The sequence below is a fragment of the Somniosus microcephalus genome, chromosome 15 (genome assembly GCF_052327205.1).
Source record: "Somniosus microcephalus isolate GS21.2 chromosome 15, FLI_Smic_1.0, whole genome shotgun sequence".
NCBI lineage: Eukaryota > Metazoa > Chordata > Chondrichthyes > Squaliformes > Somniosidae > Somniosus > Somniosus microcephalus.
The window spans coordinates 58117410-58133379 of record NC_141001.1 but is presented as its reverse complement, the minus strand read 5'-3'; the positions used below and the strand labels follow the sequence as shown (position 1 = coordinate 58133379).

The window sequence follows — 15970 nt, the reverse complement described above, 5'->3', positions numbered from 1 at the left end:
ATTCACCACCACCTTCTCAAGAGCAATAAAGGCTGGCCTTGCCAGCAACACCCACATCCCTGGAACGAATTTTAAAAAAGGCCCTCAATCTTGAATACCTCCATTATATCGCCCCATAACCTCTGCTCTAAGGAGACCAATCTTAGCTTCTCTAGTCCCTCATCCCTGGTACCATTCTAGTACATCCCCTCTGCACCCTCTCCAAGGCCTTGACATCCTTCCTAAAGTGTGGTGTCCAGGATTGAACACAATACTCCAGCTGAGGCCTATAACCAGTGATTTATGAAGGTTTAGTATAACTTCCTGGTCATTATATTGAAGTGTTACAGTTTAGCATAATGTGAAGAAAGGCCCAAAAAATACACCAAAAATGCAGTTTTTTGGAAAGGGGGAGGGCTGACAGAAAATCTGTCATAATAGTCTTTCCAACAATTCAGCAGCTATGACACTCAAAGCAAATCACAACATTGTTTAATATTTTACAGTCACAACAATCAATTCAGACAATTGGGAAATTTTGCCTGGCAGATGACGTACCATTCTTTGCATCATTCGATGAATCACCACTATCGTTTGATTTGACCTGCAGATAAAGAACAAATTATAATTGGTTTCAAAAGTTAGGATGAGATAGGTCCTTTTATTACATGTGAAATGAAAAGCAGAGGAGGGATCATTGCACAATTTAAAGCATGACAAATTCTCCCCACTTCAAAAATCACCCAGATTAGTCACCTAAGATCATATCCATCTCAACCTGTAAATTACTTTGTTTGACATGTACTAACCATTTTAAGTTGATACAACTTGCATTTATATATCTTCAACAGGGCAAAAAAAAATCCCAAAGGACTTCACAATTGAGGATCAGACCAGAGAAGCGTGGATAGGGAAAATGGCCGAAGGTGCAAGTTTTAAGACAGCTTTAGAAGCTGGGAGGGGGGAAAGAGCTGCAGAAAGGTTGACAGTTTCAGGGGAGGTGGCCTTTATGGCTGAAGACACTGCCACTGATGGTAGAGTGAGGAATTAACAGCACAGAACAGGTAATTAAACCCAGGCCTTCTGCTTTTAATGACATTGCTATGCTGGACAATACCTTTATCCAGTAGGCCACTCAAAAGCTCAATTCTGTAATCCTTATCAGAATGCCAAGATTTGCAAAGAATTCCCAAAAACAGCAAAAACCCAGCATTTCTTTTTTGAGTTAACTCATTTTAAATGGCAATATCCTTTTACTTTCCTTCAGTTGCCTATTGCTCTTGTCTAATATGTTTAGAATGATTTCAGAAATACTGCTCTTTGATAGTCCCCATGGGGCATGACCAATTTAATGATTGCAACAATTAAGCTCATATACCCAACTATTGTGTTCTGAATTGAATCCAATATGGATTTAATTCCATGAAATGTAGAATGAATACTGAAAATGAAGCCAGTATTATGGACACCAGCTTCACAAAGCATAAACAGTCAAAGCAAAAAGAGAAATTAATCCCATGACAAAAGGGGTAATATTTCAGTAAGTTTATTCACAATCAATCGCTTATCATTTGGATTTAAACGTGCAGCAACCCAGCCAGCAGCATTGCATTTGGCTTCAACAAGAAAGACAACAATCATGTGCCTTCTGAACTTTTTGCCAGATTTCTTTGGTGAGAGCAAGCAGATTCCAGGTAGGAAACAACTTGACTGCAACACGATTCAGCAAAACTGTACTCTGGTTACTATAACTCAAATGGGAGCACTTGTACTGGGAATTTTTTTACAATTAAGTCAGTTGATGAGAAACAACAACAACTTCTTGTATTTATATAGCGCCTTTAACGTAGTAAAACATCCCAAGGTGCTGCACAGGAGAATTTTAAAGACAAAAAATTTCACACTGATCCACATAAGGATAAATTAGGGCAGGTGACCAAAAGCTTGGTCAAAGAGGTAGGTTTTAAGGTGCGTCTTAAAAGGAGGAAAGAGTGGTAGAGGGGTTTAGGGAGGGAATTCCAGAGCTTCGGGCCTAGGCAACAGAAGGCACGACCACCAAAGATTGAGTGATTATAATCAGGGATGCTCAAGAGGGCCGAATGAGAGGAGCGCAGATATCTCGGGGGGGTTGCGGGGCTGAAGGAGATTACAGAGATAGGAAGGGGCGAGGCCATGGAGGGATTTGAAAACAAGGATGAGAATTTTGAAATAGAGGCGCTGCTTAACTGGGAGCCAATGTAGGTCAGCGAGCACAGGGGTGATGGGTGAGCGGGACTTGGTGCGAGTTAGGACACAGGCAGCCGAGTTTTGGATGACCTCAAGTTTATGTAGGGTGGAATGTGGGAGGCCAGCCAGGAGTGCGTTGGAATAGTCAAGTCTAGAGGTAACAAAGGCATGGATGAGGGTTTCAGCAGCGGATGAGGTGAGGCAAGGGCAGAAACGGGCGATGTTAGAGGTGGACGTAGGCAGTCTTTGTTAAGCTGTGGATATGTGGTCAGAAGCTCATTTCAGGGTCAAGTCTGACACCAAGGTTGCAAACAGTGTGGTTTAGCCTCAGACAGATGTTAGGGAGAGGCATGGAGTCAGTGGCTAGGGAACGGAGTTTCTGGCGGGGACCAAAAACAATGGCTTCGATCTTCCCAATATTTAATTGGAGAACATTTTTGTTCATGTCAGACAAGCAGTCTGACAATTTAGACACCATGGAGGAGTTGAGAGAAGAGGTATTGAGGTAGAGCTGGGTGTCGTCAGCGTACATGTGGAAACAAACGCTGTGTTTTCGGATGATGTCACCAAGGGGCAACATGTAGATGAGAAATAGGAGGGGGGCCAAGAATAGATTCTTGGGGAACATCAGAGGTAACGCTGCGGGAGCAGGAAGAGAAGCCATTGCAGGTAATTCTCTGGTTACTATAACCCAAATGGGAGCATTTGTACGGGGAATTTTTCTACAATTAAGTCAATTGACGAGAAAGGCTGCAAGATGTTGCCACTCACTCACCACGCCAAAGGAGATATTAGGAGGGAGTTGGTTCCACAGAAGCTCTTAAAGAGGGAAGTGGAGGGGCAGAGGAATTTAAGGAAGGAATTCCAAAGTGTGAAGTCTAGGCATCTGAAGGCATGCCCACCAATGGTGGTGAGGCTTTGGTGGGTGCAAGAGAATAAAGAAGAAAGCAGGTGAGCAAAAGACCAACATTACAGAAAGAGTTCTCGAGTACATTGATGGAGATGATCACAGGGATAGGGAGGCCTTGGCGGAATTAAAAACACAAGGATTAATTTCAAAATTCGAGATATTGTGGGACTGGGAGCCTCAATATGTCTGCAAGGACAGAGGTCATGAGCATGCAAGATTTGGTGCAAGGTAGCATATGGGCAGCAGAGCTTTGGATGAGCTGAAGTTTATGGAGGATGGAGGCTCGCTAAGAAAGCACTGTAATGGTCTGAAAGTGACGAAGGAATGAATAAAGGTTTCAGCTGCAGATAAGCAGAGGGCGGGTGATGTTATGAGGTGAAAGTAGGCAGTCTTTGTGCTGCTGAGGATATGGGGGTTAGAAACACAGCTCGAGGCCACATAGGACGCTGAAATTGCAAACAGTCCATAGAAACCCACACTATATCCCTCAATATTTCTTACAGAAACATATACAACTGTTTTTGAACCCATTTATACCATTTGTTTCAATGGTCACCTCTGGTAATTTATTCTCCAACTCTTACTTTTTGGTAGTTGTTCTAGCTGACTTCATTTCTCATTCATAACTTCTTGATTTTTAAACTCATGTCATCCGGTATTTGAATTCAGACTTACGGAGAACAATTTGTTGGGCTGCAAAATGCTATCATGCTTTAAAATTCCGAGATGTCCCTCAACCTACTGATCTTTTGATGTAGGAACAGAGTCATAGTCATAGTGACCCAGAAGGAGGCCATTCGGCCCATCAAGTCCACACCAGCTCACTGCAGAGCAATCCAGTCAGTCCCACTCCCCCGCTCTATCTCCGTAGCCCTGCAAGTTTATTTCCCTCAAGTGCCTATCCAGTCTCCCCTTGAAAACATGGATTGTCTCCGCTTCCACCACTTCAGTCAACAGTTTTTTCCAGGTCCTCACCACTCGCTGCATAAAAAAGTTTTTCCTCACATCCCCCCCCCGTATCTCTTGCCCAAAACCTTAAATCTGTGTCCCCCTAGTCCTTGTACCATCAACTAGTGGGAACAGCCTTTCTCGGTCTAGCCTATCCAAACCGATCATAATCTTGTACACCTCTATCAAATCACCCCTCAACCTCCTTTGCTCTAATGAAAACAAATGCAGCTTCTCCAACCTGTCCTTTTAGCTAAGATCTCCCATCCCCAGAACTATTCAGGTAAATCTCCTCTGCACCCTCTCCAGGGCCTTCACATCCTTCCTAAAGTGTGGTGACCAGAACTGGATGCAATACTCCAGTTGTGGCCTAACCAGCGCTTTATAAAGGTTCAGCATAACTTCTCTACTTTTGTACTCAATACCTCTATTTATGAATCCTAAGATCCCATATACTTCGTTAACCACTCTCTCAATATGTCTGGTCACCTTCAGGGACCTATGCACATTAACTCCCAGGTCCCTCTGTCCCTGCACACTCTTTAAAACTGTGCCATTAACTGTATATTGCCTCTCCCTGTTCCTTCTGCCAAAATGCATCACCTCACACTTCTCCATATTAAATTCCATCTGCCACTTGTCTGCCCATTCTGCTAGCCTATCCATTTCCTGTTGCAGTCGATTGGTAGCATCTTCACTGTTTGCCACACCCCCAAGTTTGGCGTCATTGGCAAATTTAGAAATTCTACACTGTATTCCAATATCCAAATCATTTATATATATCAGAAAAAGCAGTGGCTCCAACACTGACCCTTGGGGAACACCACTGTCTACCATCCTCCAGTCTGGAAAAACAGCTATTTACCACAACTCGCTGTTTTTTGTCCTTAAGCCAATTCCTTATCCAAGCTGCCACCGACCCACCTATTCCGAGCCTCAATTTTGTTAACCAGCCTTCTATGTGGTACTTTGTCAAACGCCTTCCAAAAATCCATGTAGACAACATCCATTGCATTCCCTTAGTCAATCCTCTATTACTTCATCAAAAATTTCAATTAGATTAGTCAAACACAATCTGCCTTTCACAAATCCGTGTTGGCTCTCCTTAATTAGCTTAAACCTCTCAAAGTGCCTGTTAATTTTTTCCTTGGTTATTGTTTCTAAAACTTTAGAACATCCCTTTAGATAGCTAAGCTAAAATTAAAGAGGTCAGCTTTAGGGAATAATATGTTATTAACTACATTAAGGGAAAGAGAGGATTCACAACCTTCTGTTACTAATTAGATTAGAAATCGATTTCAAGGGTGCTTGGTATTTATAGAATGAACCAAGATTGGTTTCCTTTTAACATAAATCTTTCCCTTCTCAAATTAGCAGCAGAGGGGGATTCCCTTTGACTGGTAATAAATTAGAGTGGAAGATTAATAGATGTCCTCCATCATGTTCAATAGGGATGGATTGTTTTGCCACATGATTTACATTTTACATGAACTGAAAGCACTTTACTGTTCTGTGAAATGCTTTTAATAATTATATCGATGGAACGATGGGAAGTTGCGAGAAAAAAAACTCAACTGTGCTCACAATACAGTCCAAACAGTAAGGCAATCCCATCTGCCTCAACAATGCTGCAATCTTCAGACATCAAGTGATGCTACTGTGATCAGGTGATGCCAGCCCATCAACGCAATTCTTACCACTATTCTGTGTGCCGTGGCACTTCAACTTTAAGGTCTCAGTTGCTGATTGCACAAGACTGATACTGCAGAGGAACTGCTTCACTTCAAATGATAGAGGTTGATTGCTATGACTAATCAACAACCATTGTACCAGGATGGGGATTACCTACCAATAATTCTTTTGGACAGAAAAGGCTAAAGGTTAAAAATGTAACACTCCACCCGGAGTCACACAGCAGTCCCGTCCCTGAAGAAAAGTAGGTTCAGTTGAAGTACGGAGTAAAACTTCAGTGATTAAAGGAGTGATAATGGGAGGCCATTGTGAATCAACACTGTGTGCCCAAGATTAAAGGCTAAAATCAATGATATTGGTGCTTTAAAAAAAAGCAGACTATGATCACCTGACTATAGAAAAACATTTGCCACCTTACCTGATTAGACAAAGCATTATGCTAACAGAAAAAAAACTGCAGTTGTGCTCTACCACCTGAATTGCTTTGTCCTTGGAACCATTACCTGCCCGCCCTCTTTCAGTAGGCAGATGTGTACATATAGAAAGATAGAATATAGGAGGAGTAGGCCATTCGGCCCCTCGAGCCTGCTCCGCCATTCAATGCGATCATGGCTGATCATCCAAGTTCAGTACCCGGTCCCTGCTTTCTCCCCATACCCCTTGATCCCTTTAGCCTTGAGAAATATATACAACTCCTTCTTGAATATATTTAATGAATTGCCTCTACTGCCTTCTGTGGTAGAGAATTCCACAGGTTCACTACTCTCGGTAAAGAAATTCCTCCTCATTTCTCTCCTAAAAGGCCTACCCCTTATCCTTAGACTGTGACCCCTGGTTCTGGATTCCCCGACCATCGGGAACATCCTCCCTGCATCTAGTCTGTCCAGTCCTGCCAGAATTTTATAAGTTTCAATGAGATCCCCTCTCATTCTTCTAAACTCCAGCGAGTACAAGCCCAATCGACCCAATCCCTCCTCATACGTCATTCCTGCCATCCCAGGTATCAGCCTGGTGAATCTTCTCTGAACTCCTTCCATGGCAAGAATATCCTTCCTCAGATAAGGCGACCAAAACTGCACACAATACTCAAGATGTGGTCTCACCAAGGCCCTGTACAACTGCAGCAAGACATCCTTGTTCCTGTACTCAAACCCTCTTGCTATGAAGGCCAACATACCATTTGCCTTCTTAACCGCCTGCTGCACCTGCATGCTTACCTTCAGCGACTGGTGCACAAGGACACCCAGGTCTCGTTGCACTTCCCCTTCTCCCAATCTATTGCCATTCAGATAATAATCTGCCTTCCTGTTTTTGCCACCAAAGTGGATAACCTCACATTTATCCACATTATATTGCATCTGCCATGCTTCTGCCCAATCACCCAACCTGTCCAAATCATCCTGTAGTTTCACGGCATCCTCCTCACAGCACACACGCCCACCCAGCTTTGTGTCGTCTGCAAATTTGGAGATGTTACATCTAGTTCCCTTGTCTGGATCATTAATATATATTGTGAATAGCTGGGGTCCAAGGATTGATCCCTGCCTGCCACTCTGAAAAAGACCCGTTTATTCCAACTCTTTGCTTTCTATCTGCCAACACCTTGCCCCCAATCCCATGTGCCTTAACTTTACACGCTAATCTCTTATGCGGGACCTTATCGAAAGCCTTCTGAAAGTCCAAATACACCACATCCACTGGTTCTCCCTTATCTATTTCACTAGTTACATCCTCAAAAAATTCCAGTAGATTAGTCAAGCACGATTTACCTTTTGTAAATCCATGTTGACTTTGTCCGATCCAGTTACTGTTTTCCAAGTGCTCTGCTATTACATCTTTTATAATGGACTCTAGCATTTTCCCCACTACTGATGTCAGGCTTACCAGTCTGTAAGTCCCCGTTTTTCTCTCTACCACCTTTTTTGAATAGTGGGGTAACATTAGCTACCCTGCAATCCATGGGTGCTGTTCCAGATTACATCGAATGTTGGAAGATGATCAGCAATGCATCTACTATTTCTAGGGCCACTTCCTTAAGTACCCTAGGATGTAGATTATCAGGCCCTGGGGATTTATCGGCCTTCAATCCCATCAATTTCTCTAACACCATTTCCCTACAAATAATGATTTCTTTCAGTTCCTCCCTTTCATCAGACCCTATGTTCCCTGACATTTCTGGGAGGTTATGTGTGTCCTCCTTTGGTGAAGACAGAACCAAAAATATGTATTTAATGGGTCTGCCATTTCTTTGTTCCCCATTATAAATTCCCCTGATTCTGACTGCAAGGGTCTTACGCTTGACTTCACCAATCTTTTTCTCTTCACATATCTATAAAAGCTTTTACAGTCAATTTTTATGTTCCCTGAAAACTTACTCATATTCTATTTTCCCTTTCTTAATTAATCCCTTTGTCCTCCTTTGTTGAATCCTAAACTGCTCCCAATCCTCTGGATTATTGCTTTTTCTGGCCAATTTATATGTCCTCTCCTTGGATCTGATGCTATCCCTAATTTCCCTCGTTAGCCACGGTTGAGTCACCTTTTTGGTTTTATTTTTATGCCAAACTGGGATAAACAAATTCTGTAGTTCATCCATGCGGTCTTTGAATGTTTGCCATTGCCTATCCACCGTTAACCCTTTGAGTGACGTTCCCCAGTCAATCCTACCCAATTCGCGCCTCAAACCATCGTAGTTTCCTTTATTTAAATTCAGGACCCTAGTCTCTGAGTCAAATACTTCATTCTCCATCTTAATGAAGAATTCGATCATATTATGATCGCTCCGACCCAAGGGGCCTCGTACAACAAGATTGCTAATTAATCCTCTCTCGTTACATAATACCCAGTCTAAGATGGCCTGATCTCTGGTTGGTTCCTCGACATATTGGTCCAGGAAACCATCCCGTAAACACTCCGGGAATTCCTCCTCCACATTATTGTTACTAATTTGGTTAGCCCAATCTATATGTAGATTAAAGTCACCCATGATGACTGCTGTGCCCTTTTTGCACGCTTCTCTAATTTCCCTTTTAATGCCACCCAATGCCATATGCAAGCTACACTGTTCAAACACTGCACTCAGCTGAACTCTAGAATCCCTACAGAAATAGCCACACAACTTTATTCCTCGGAAAGAAAAAAGATAACAAATCTGGCCAATTCAATAATGAAACACTTGCAGGAAACATTACTATAAACATTTCAACCAGTGGGAAAATACCCAATCTGCTACTAAAGCAAACTTATTGTGGGAGAAGTGTTATTTGTAGATTAAATCAGAAATGCATGCAGAAAGCAATGAGCTTACCTCAATGGTTTTACTTTTTGGTAGATTAACAGCACGTTTTAGTTTCTTTACAGCATCACTGACAGCCTTGGTCTCTGCACCATCCAATGCATTGCAAATGTCCTTTACAGATTGGATAAGATGTTCCACCATTTTGTACTGTTTCCCCTGGTTAAAATTAAACAGGACAGGAACATGTACATGCTTGGATTAAGCTAATATTACACTGCACAAATGCAAAAGATAAAAGTTTAATTCAAGAAAATGTTAGGAATGCCATGTTCACATTTTAATTTCAATACAATGTGAAGGTATAACCAAGGTGCTGGTCTACTTTCTATAGACGAATGGCACACAAAATCAGCTGCATTGAAATGTCCCTCGTGCACAAGTGTTAATACGAAATAAACCATGCAGCTAAAGTCGGCTGATGCACTCCTGACAGTCAGCTTTTCTTTTAAATATAAGACAAGAAATTTTAATGATATCCAAGAAAAAATCCTTCGCTTCGAATAGACACTCACACTTTTGCATCACTATGGCCGATACGAACAGAGCACGTTGTTAATAGCAGTGACTGGAAATAAATTCTTGCCTGTTTTCCTTCATCTTGGAATCCCCAGTACCCGACCCGAGTGCGAAGTTGACAATCTCTCACATCGTTTAGACAAGCACTGAGTATAACCATAATGAATCCTTCATTACTAGGTTCAAGTCCACTACTGGGAAGTCACCTATGATCAGACGCCTACTGGGAAACCTCCACATCATCATCATACACTGTTCAGCCAACAAACCACCTTCTGTGCATGGCTCTGCAGTTCTCAGCATTGTAGTGCTGGATATCATTGCCTTGATCATCTGTCTAGATCCAGATAATTTGGAAAATAGCCCAATCCAAGCGAATTACATACTCGAGCTAATTTGAGAATTTCTTCAGATACGGACTCCCTATCTGGAGCATTACAAATTGTCGTCAAGATCAGAGCATCCTTGACGCAAGAAAATCTTCACATGTTCTGGAATGGCCGTCAGTGATAGCAGGCCTCAAGGCTGCTTTTTTTACCCCTTCATAATGAAGGTAGCAAACCCATGACTACTCCCATTAGGTAACTGGATTAGAAAATAGCCTTTATTCCAAACTCCTTCCCTTCCATAAATATTGATAGAAACACTCCCAGACCTCCAAACCATGGATGCCTTCTACATAACCACATTAAAGTGCACACTCAAAATTAGGTGGACACATCACTCCATTTCCTTGTTATTCAACTAGCTTAAGACATATGTAGATCTGATATCCTGAACTTTATTTGGTCATCTATCTGCACCATTGTTCATCTCTTGTATACTAATATTTTTAAATGCCAAAAGATAGCCCTTCTGCATACCAAATTAATACTTACTTCTTTCTGAAGGCATGCCTTTTCCCGGTTATGATAAACTTCCAGAAGCTCAGCAAGACATTGCCTAGGCAAAAAATATATACATTTTTAAATGGACATTCAGGAAAATGGCGAATGATATTTAGGTAAGTGAATGGATATTTTACCTTGTAATAATTTCTTTGAAGGGCTTTTCCACCTGGCAGACATACTTCTGGAGATCTGTAGGTGTCTCATCATCATCTGCCTGTTCATGGTATAAATTTATGTAAATACATTGTTAATTTCCAGTAAGACTGCTAATTGTTGGCTTCATCCTATCCTCAAGAATGAAAAAACAATATTTACATAATATTCTCTCTATTAAGTTTACAATTAATTTTGCATTTAGGTTTATAACTGGGTATTTATGCTAAATTCCAATACTCTGTTGTCGACTAGTTGAATAGCCAAGGCAGTAAAACATGTACCCTCACTGGGATCTATTTGCCAATTTGGACACTATTTTTAAATAGATCAAATGGCCAAATAAGGTTAAAAAGTGGACTTCAACAAGATCAATTTGCGTGATCCAGCCCCTCGCCCCCCAAAAAAACAAAATGTGGCAAATTTAAGGAAAGTGAACAAAACGTCCAACAGCATTCAAAGGGGTGACTGAGTCATGTACCACAAGTGGCAAATGTTACATCAAACCATGAAGTTGAAAATATAGTGCTATGCACTGCAAGTTAGGACTTTTCACTCAAACTAGCAATACTATCGGGTACGGTAGCATAGCGGTTATGTTACTGGACTAGTAATCCAGAGAGCCGGACTAATGATCCGGAGAAATGATTTCAAATCCCACTATAGCAGCTGAGGAATTTAAATACAGTTAATTAAATACATCTGGAATAAAAAAAGCTAATATCAGTAATGGCGACCATGAAAAATACAGAATTGTCGTAAAAACCCATCTGGTTCACTAATGTACTTCAGGGAAGGAAATTTGCCGCCCTTACCCAGTCTGGCCCATGTGCGACTCCAAAGCCACAGCAATGAAATGGCCTGGCAAGCCACTCAGTTGTACCAAACCACTACAAAGAAGTACACTCACTCTGGGAGTACCTTCACACACAGGCTGTAGCGGTTCAAGGGCAATTAGGGATGGGCAACAAATGCTGGCCTTGCCGGTGATGTCCACATCCCACGAATGAATAAAAAATAAATTGCAAGTCTGAGACTTGAAAGCCTCTTGCTGCTGTGTAATTCATAAGTTTATTGGTGCTCTGACTGCAAGTAGAGATTAAACAAAAGCCTAGAAACCCAGAATGTTTGGATCAAATCAAAGACATTTGTACAAAAAGAAAAAACAATGCAGGAGGAGAGTGTTTAGGCTTAATTTAAAACACTTAATCTAAAGTATAGGCTTTTTTAAAAAAAACCTTGAAAGATTTATCTTTTTGCAACTGTAGAGAAAAGCTTTTGAGTTTTGCAAAGTTTTCCCTCACTTTTTGGTGAAATTTGTGCTCAAGTGAAATGCACCAACACAGGACAATAGAACATTTTTGCACTTTGAAGACCCACGGTCAACATCAGGAACTAGGTGGTCAGATGTAGCGTAGCCTTATGCATAGTGAAGCTCGCACTATTCTCCCCCAAGAAGATTCCTCAGTTCCAAATTCAGAACAGACTCAGTGCCTTATCAGTGACATTTCCATTTCCCAATCAGCCACTGTTACAGGCCAAGTACATTGGCTTTTTGGTGCTGAAATCCACTGACCATTAAAAAACTGGATCGAGACTGACAATTCATTATATTCAAGCATGTGTGTGTCAGGACAGGAGGCAACACTAAAAAAAGTTTAAGCTAGTTGGAGTTCAGAGTCTGCATTACTTCCAAATCATAATGCACTGTCCAATGAAAAATGTGGACTGATAAATTGTGCTCACCGTACGGGCCAGAAGTCTGCATATTGTACTGTGGCTTAATAGCTGTAGCTTGATCTCAGTGTCACATTTACGGCAATTCTGAATATATTCGTGGCTTCCTAAGCAGTGTTTACTGAAAGATACATGAAGAAATGTCAAGACATTTAAAATTATATATCAGTTTTTTTTTAAACATACTGGAGATGCGAATAGATACATCCTTAAGATAATTACTTCAGAACAGCTGCACATGCAATCATAACATTAAAATGCAGGCTGTACCCACACTTTGTCTGCAAGTTGACCTCAGTATTTAGCAGTTAAATTGAGATCTAAAGAATGTTGTTTCGGGCCAGAGCAGCTTAGCTTTTCACTATATTAATAATAAATTAAATACTGGAGTTTAATTTGTTCCACACAGTTTTCCATTTTGAACTCCGATGCAGTCCATTGCCTTTAAAACCATTGCAAACAGTATTGTAGCCTTGGATTTCATCACAGAATTTTCCAAAAAGACAGGGCCATAAGTAGTTATATGAACAACTACAAATTCTAGGCTATTCTTTTAAGCAGAGCACAAGTTTTCCAATGTTAACTTAAAGTATCTCGGTAGTTTTAATAGAGATAAACACATCATTATCTCATTTGGGGACTTAGCTTAATTTTCCTACAATATTTTAAGCATAACATTTTAATCTACTACAGATAGATGGAAGAAAATTTTGTTCTAGAATAAGGCAATCCTGTGCCCTTATTCTCCAGCACTTGTGCATAATTCTCAAGCCTACAGTTTCATTGAAGAAAAACATACAAGTTAATTACTTGCATCTTCACATGCGGAACCTGGCCCCTAATCAAGAATAGCTGCATCATTTCCGAGGCTCGTGCAACATATTTCAGCACTCCATTCCAGCACCTACCACCCAGTCCCCTACCACATTCATAGCTCTTAGTTAAAGTCAAAGAGGCCAAAAGCGGAGGTCAGCTGCTGAAATTAATTAACACACCCACGTCAAATACTGGAAAATGACAGCTCAATGTTGCACCCATTCAAAAAACCACTCAGACACCAAGAAATTTAACCAAGTCAAATGATTAAATAAAGCAACTCAGACAAGCGTGTTTTACTGACAAAAATATTTTCATTTTGATGTAAATACTCAATTTCTAATGAAAAGTAACACAATTATGGTAATATGGAGAAGTATGAATGAGTGTTTGAGCTTCTTACTTCTGCAAGACTTCCTCCTGTCCACAGACTTTCAGTATGTAGCTGCCGATGTCGACCTTATTTAGGTCATCATGAGCCCAGCACAGTGCCTGCATTATAATAAGCTCTACGTGGGAGCTCACTGTAAAAAACAGCAAGAGGTTAAAAGATTAGTGTAAAACAATAAGGAGGAAGTACAAGAATCACTTGCACCTTAATTCGCATTAGTAATTTTATACTAGACAGAATAAATAGCTCAAAATCAGTTCAGAATTTAGTTCCTGGCTTGCAGTACAATCTCCATGGTGATTTTAAACTGAGTCTCAACATTTTGAGAGAAAAAAAAATTATAAGTTGCTTCTCCCTTTTAATTTTAATGGTGATGGGAATAACCAGTAACATCTATTTCAACTAGTGTAGCCTCCATCAAGTCGTGCAACTTCGCCCAAAAATTTATAGCTACTGAAACATTCTGTGGTTAAGAACTTTGTTAAAGAACCTACAAAAATAAAGACCAATGTCACTTAAAGTTGAGTAGATCTTGGAGGAAAAATTGCACGTGCACCCTTGCCAGAGCGCACAAAACTATATTCAACTGCAATGTGATGGAGGGGGTCAAATGCTGCAAATTCCATCAAACGAGTTTAAAACAAGATGAGCCTGCACTTATTTCACATCTTTAACATAATAAAAAGTGTCCGAAAAGCACTTAGAGGTGAAACCAAACACTAAGCAATTTTGGGAGAAGAGTTAGAGAAGGTGACTGAATGCATGAACAGGGAAATGGGCTTCAAGGAAACTTCTGAAGGGAAGTGAGGGAGCAAGGCAGAGGCCATTTAGAAAGGTGCTCCAGAGTGTGGGGCCAAGCCAGCTGAAGGTTCTTGACATTGAAGTGGACTTGATACTGTTCTCATTTATACAAGAATGCAAAGGCGTCCAATGTCTAATGATCACAGTAAGCATCCAGGGAAGGGACTAGGATCAATGGCTTGGAGCAGAGTTTTTGGTGGAAGCCAAAAAGGATGCTTTCAGTCTTGCCAGTGTTCAGCTGAAGGAGGATCATGCACAACTTGATGTCAAATAATCAGTCAGATAACACGGTCATACTCATGGTGTCCAGGGTGGAAGAGGAGAGGTAGAACAGGAGGGGAAATGAATTTGTACATTATGGAAGCTAACCCAATACCGGTGAATAATATCACCAAGAGATGGCTTGTAAATTAAGAGAAAGAGACCAATGCTGGAGACCAGTGATGGGGGAGGAGGAAAAGCTTGTGCAGTAACTGTGCTGGTTGCACTGTGATAGGCAAGAGTAGAACCAGGTGAGGGTTGAATCACAGAAGTGGACCAAGGAAGAGGCAATCTACAACAATATGTCCTAGAGGCAAACCATAATAGATTTAGTAATGAGACATACAGCCTAACTGTGTGCGAACATTTATTCAATAGCGATCATAACATGATAGAGCTCAACGTAGCATTTGAAAGGGAGAAATGTAAAACAGCTGCTGAGATTCTAGATTTAGGTAAGGCCGACTTCAATGGGATGAGGCAGAGACTGCCCACAGTAAACTGGGCAAATCTGTGAATGGGTAAAACAACAGAAGATCAGTGGGAGATGTTCAAAAATAATTTAATGTGATACAGAACCAGTTTATACCAGAGAGTCAAGAGCTCTACTTGCCAAAAAAAAAGCAGCCATGGATGACTAGAGGTAAGGGACAACATAAAACTAAAAGAAAAAGCATACAAAGAGGCAAAAAATAGCACAGATCCTGGCAAATGGGAAAGATAAAGAACAGCAATGGGTCACAAAACAGATAGTAAGCACTACAAAAAGGGAGTATGAAAAGAAACTTGCAATGGATATCAAAATCAATACGAAGAAATTTTACAATTACATTAGGAAAAAGAGGGTAGTCCGGAGCAATGTTGGCCCCTTAAAAACTGAAAGCGGCGATATTGTCAATGATAAGGAAATGGCAGACATGTTGAATAATTACTTTGTGTCAGTATTTACAGTAGAAGACGAGGATAGCATGCTGAGAATCCCAAGAAACTAATATTGGATTGGGGACAGGGACTCAATAAAATTAACTTAAGTAAAATAACACTAATGAAGAAAATAATGGCACTAAAGAGTGACAAATCCCCAGGACCAGATGGTTTCCATCCCAGGGTTTTAAAAAGGAAGTAGATGAGCACATTGGGGCATCTGCAAAGTTCTCTAGATTCAGGAACCGTTCCTTTAGATTGGAAAATTGCACATGTCACTCCGCTATTTAAGAATGGCGAGAGGGGGAAACCAGGGAATTATAGACCAGTTAGCCTTAAATCTGGTGTCGGGAAATTGCTAGAGTCTATAATTAAGGATAGGGTGACTGAACACCTCAATTTTTCAGTTGATCAGAGAGCCAGCATGG

At 40.9% G+C, this 15970-nt stretch overlaps 1 protein-coding gene across 4 annotated transcripts in view; it reads right to left on the bottom strand.

The window, feature by feature from the left end:
* The window catches only part of pik3c2a (phosphatidylinositol-4-phosphate 3-kinase, catalytic subunit type 2 alpha), a 144532-nt gene that overhangs the window by 62371 nt on the left and 66191 nt on the right, over positions 1-15970 (bottom strand). For all 4 annotated transcript variants that reach the window (XR_015080987.1, XM_086007855.1, XM_086007857.1 and 1 more), the window contains exons 5-10: positions 13569-13689; positions 12359-12470; positions 10594-10673; positions 10448-10511; positions 9063-9209; positions 538-583 (exon numbers count right to left, since the gene is read on the bottom strand). Coding sequence is in view for 3 of the 4 variants with exons in the window: in XM_086007855.1 (XP_085863981.1) it covers positions 538-583; positions 9063-9209; positions 10448-10511; positions 10594-10673; positions 12359-12470; positions 13569-13689 (570 nt within the window). In the remaining variant the exon portion in view is untranslated. The remainder of the gene's footprint in view (positions 1-537; positions 584-9062; positions 9210-10447; positions 10512-10593; positions 10674-12358; positions 12471-13568; positions 13690-15970) is intronic.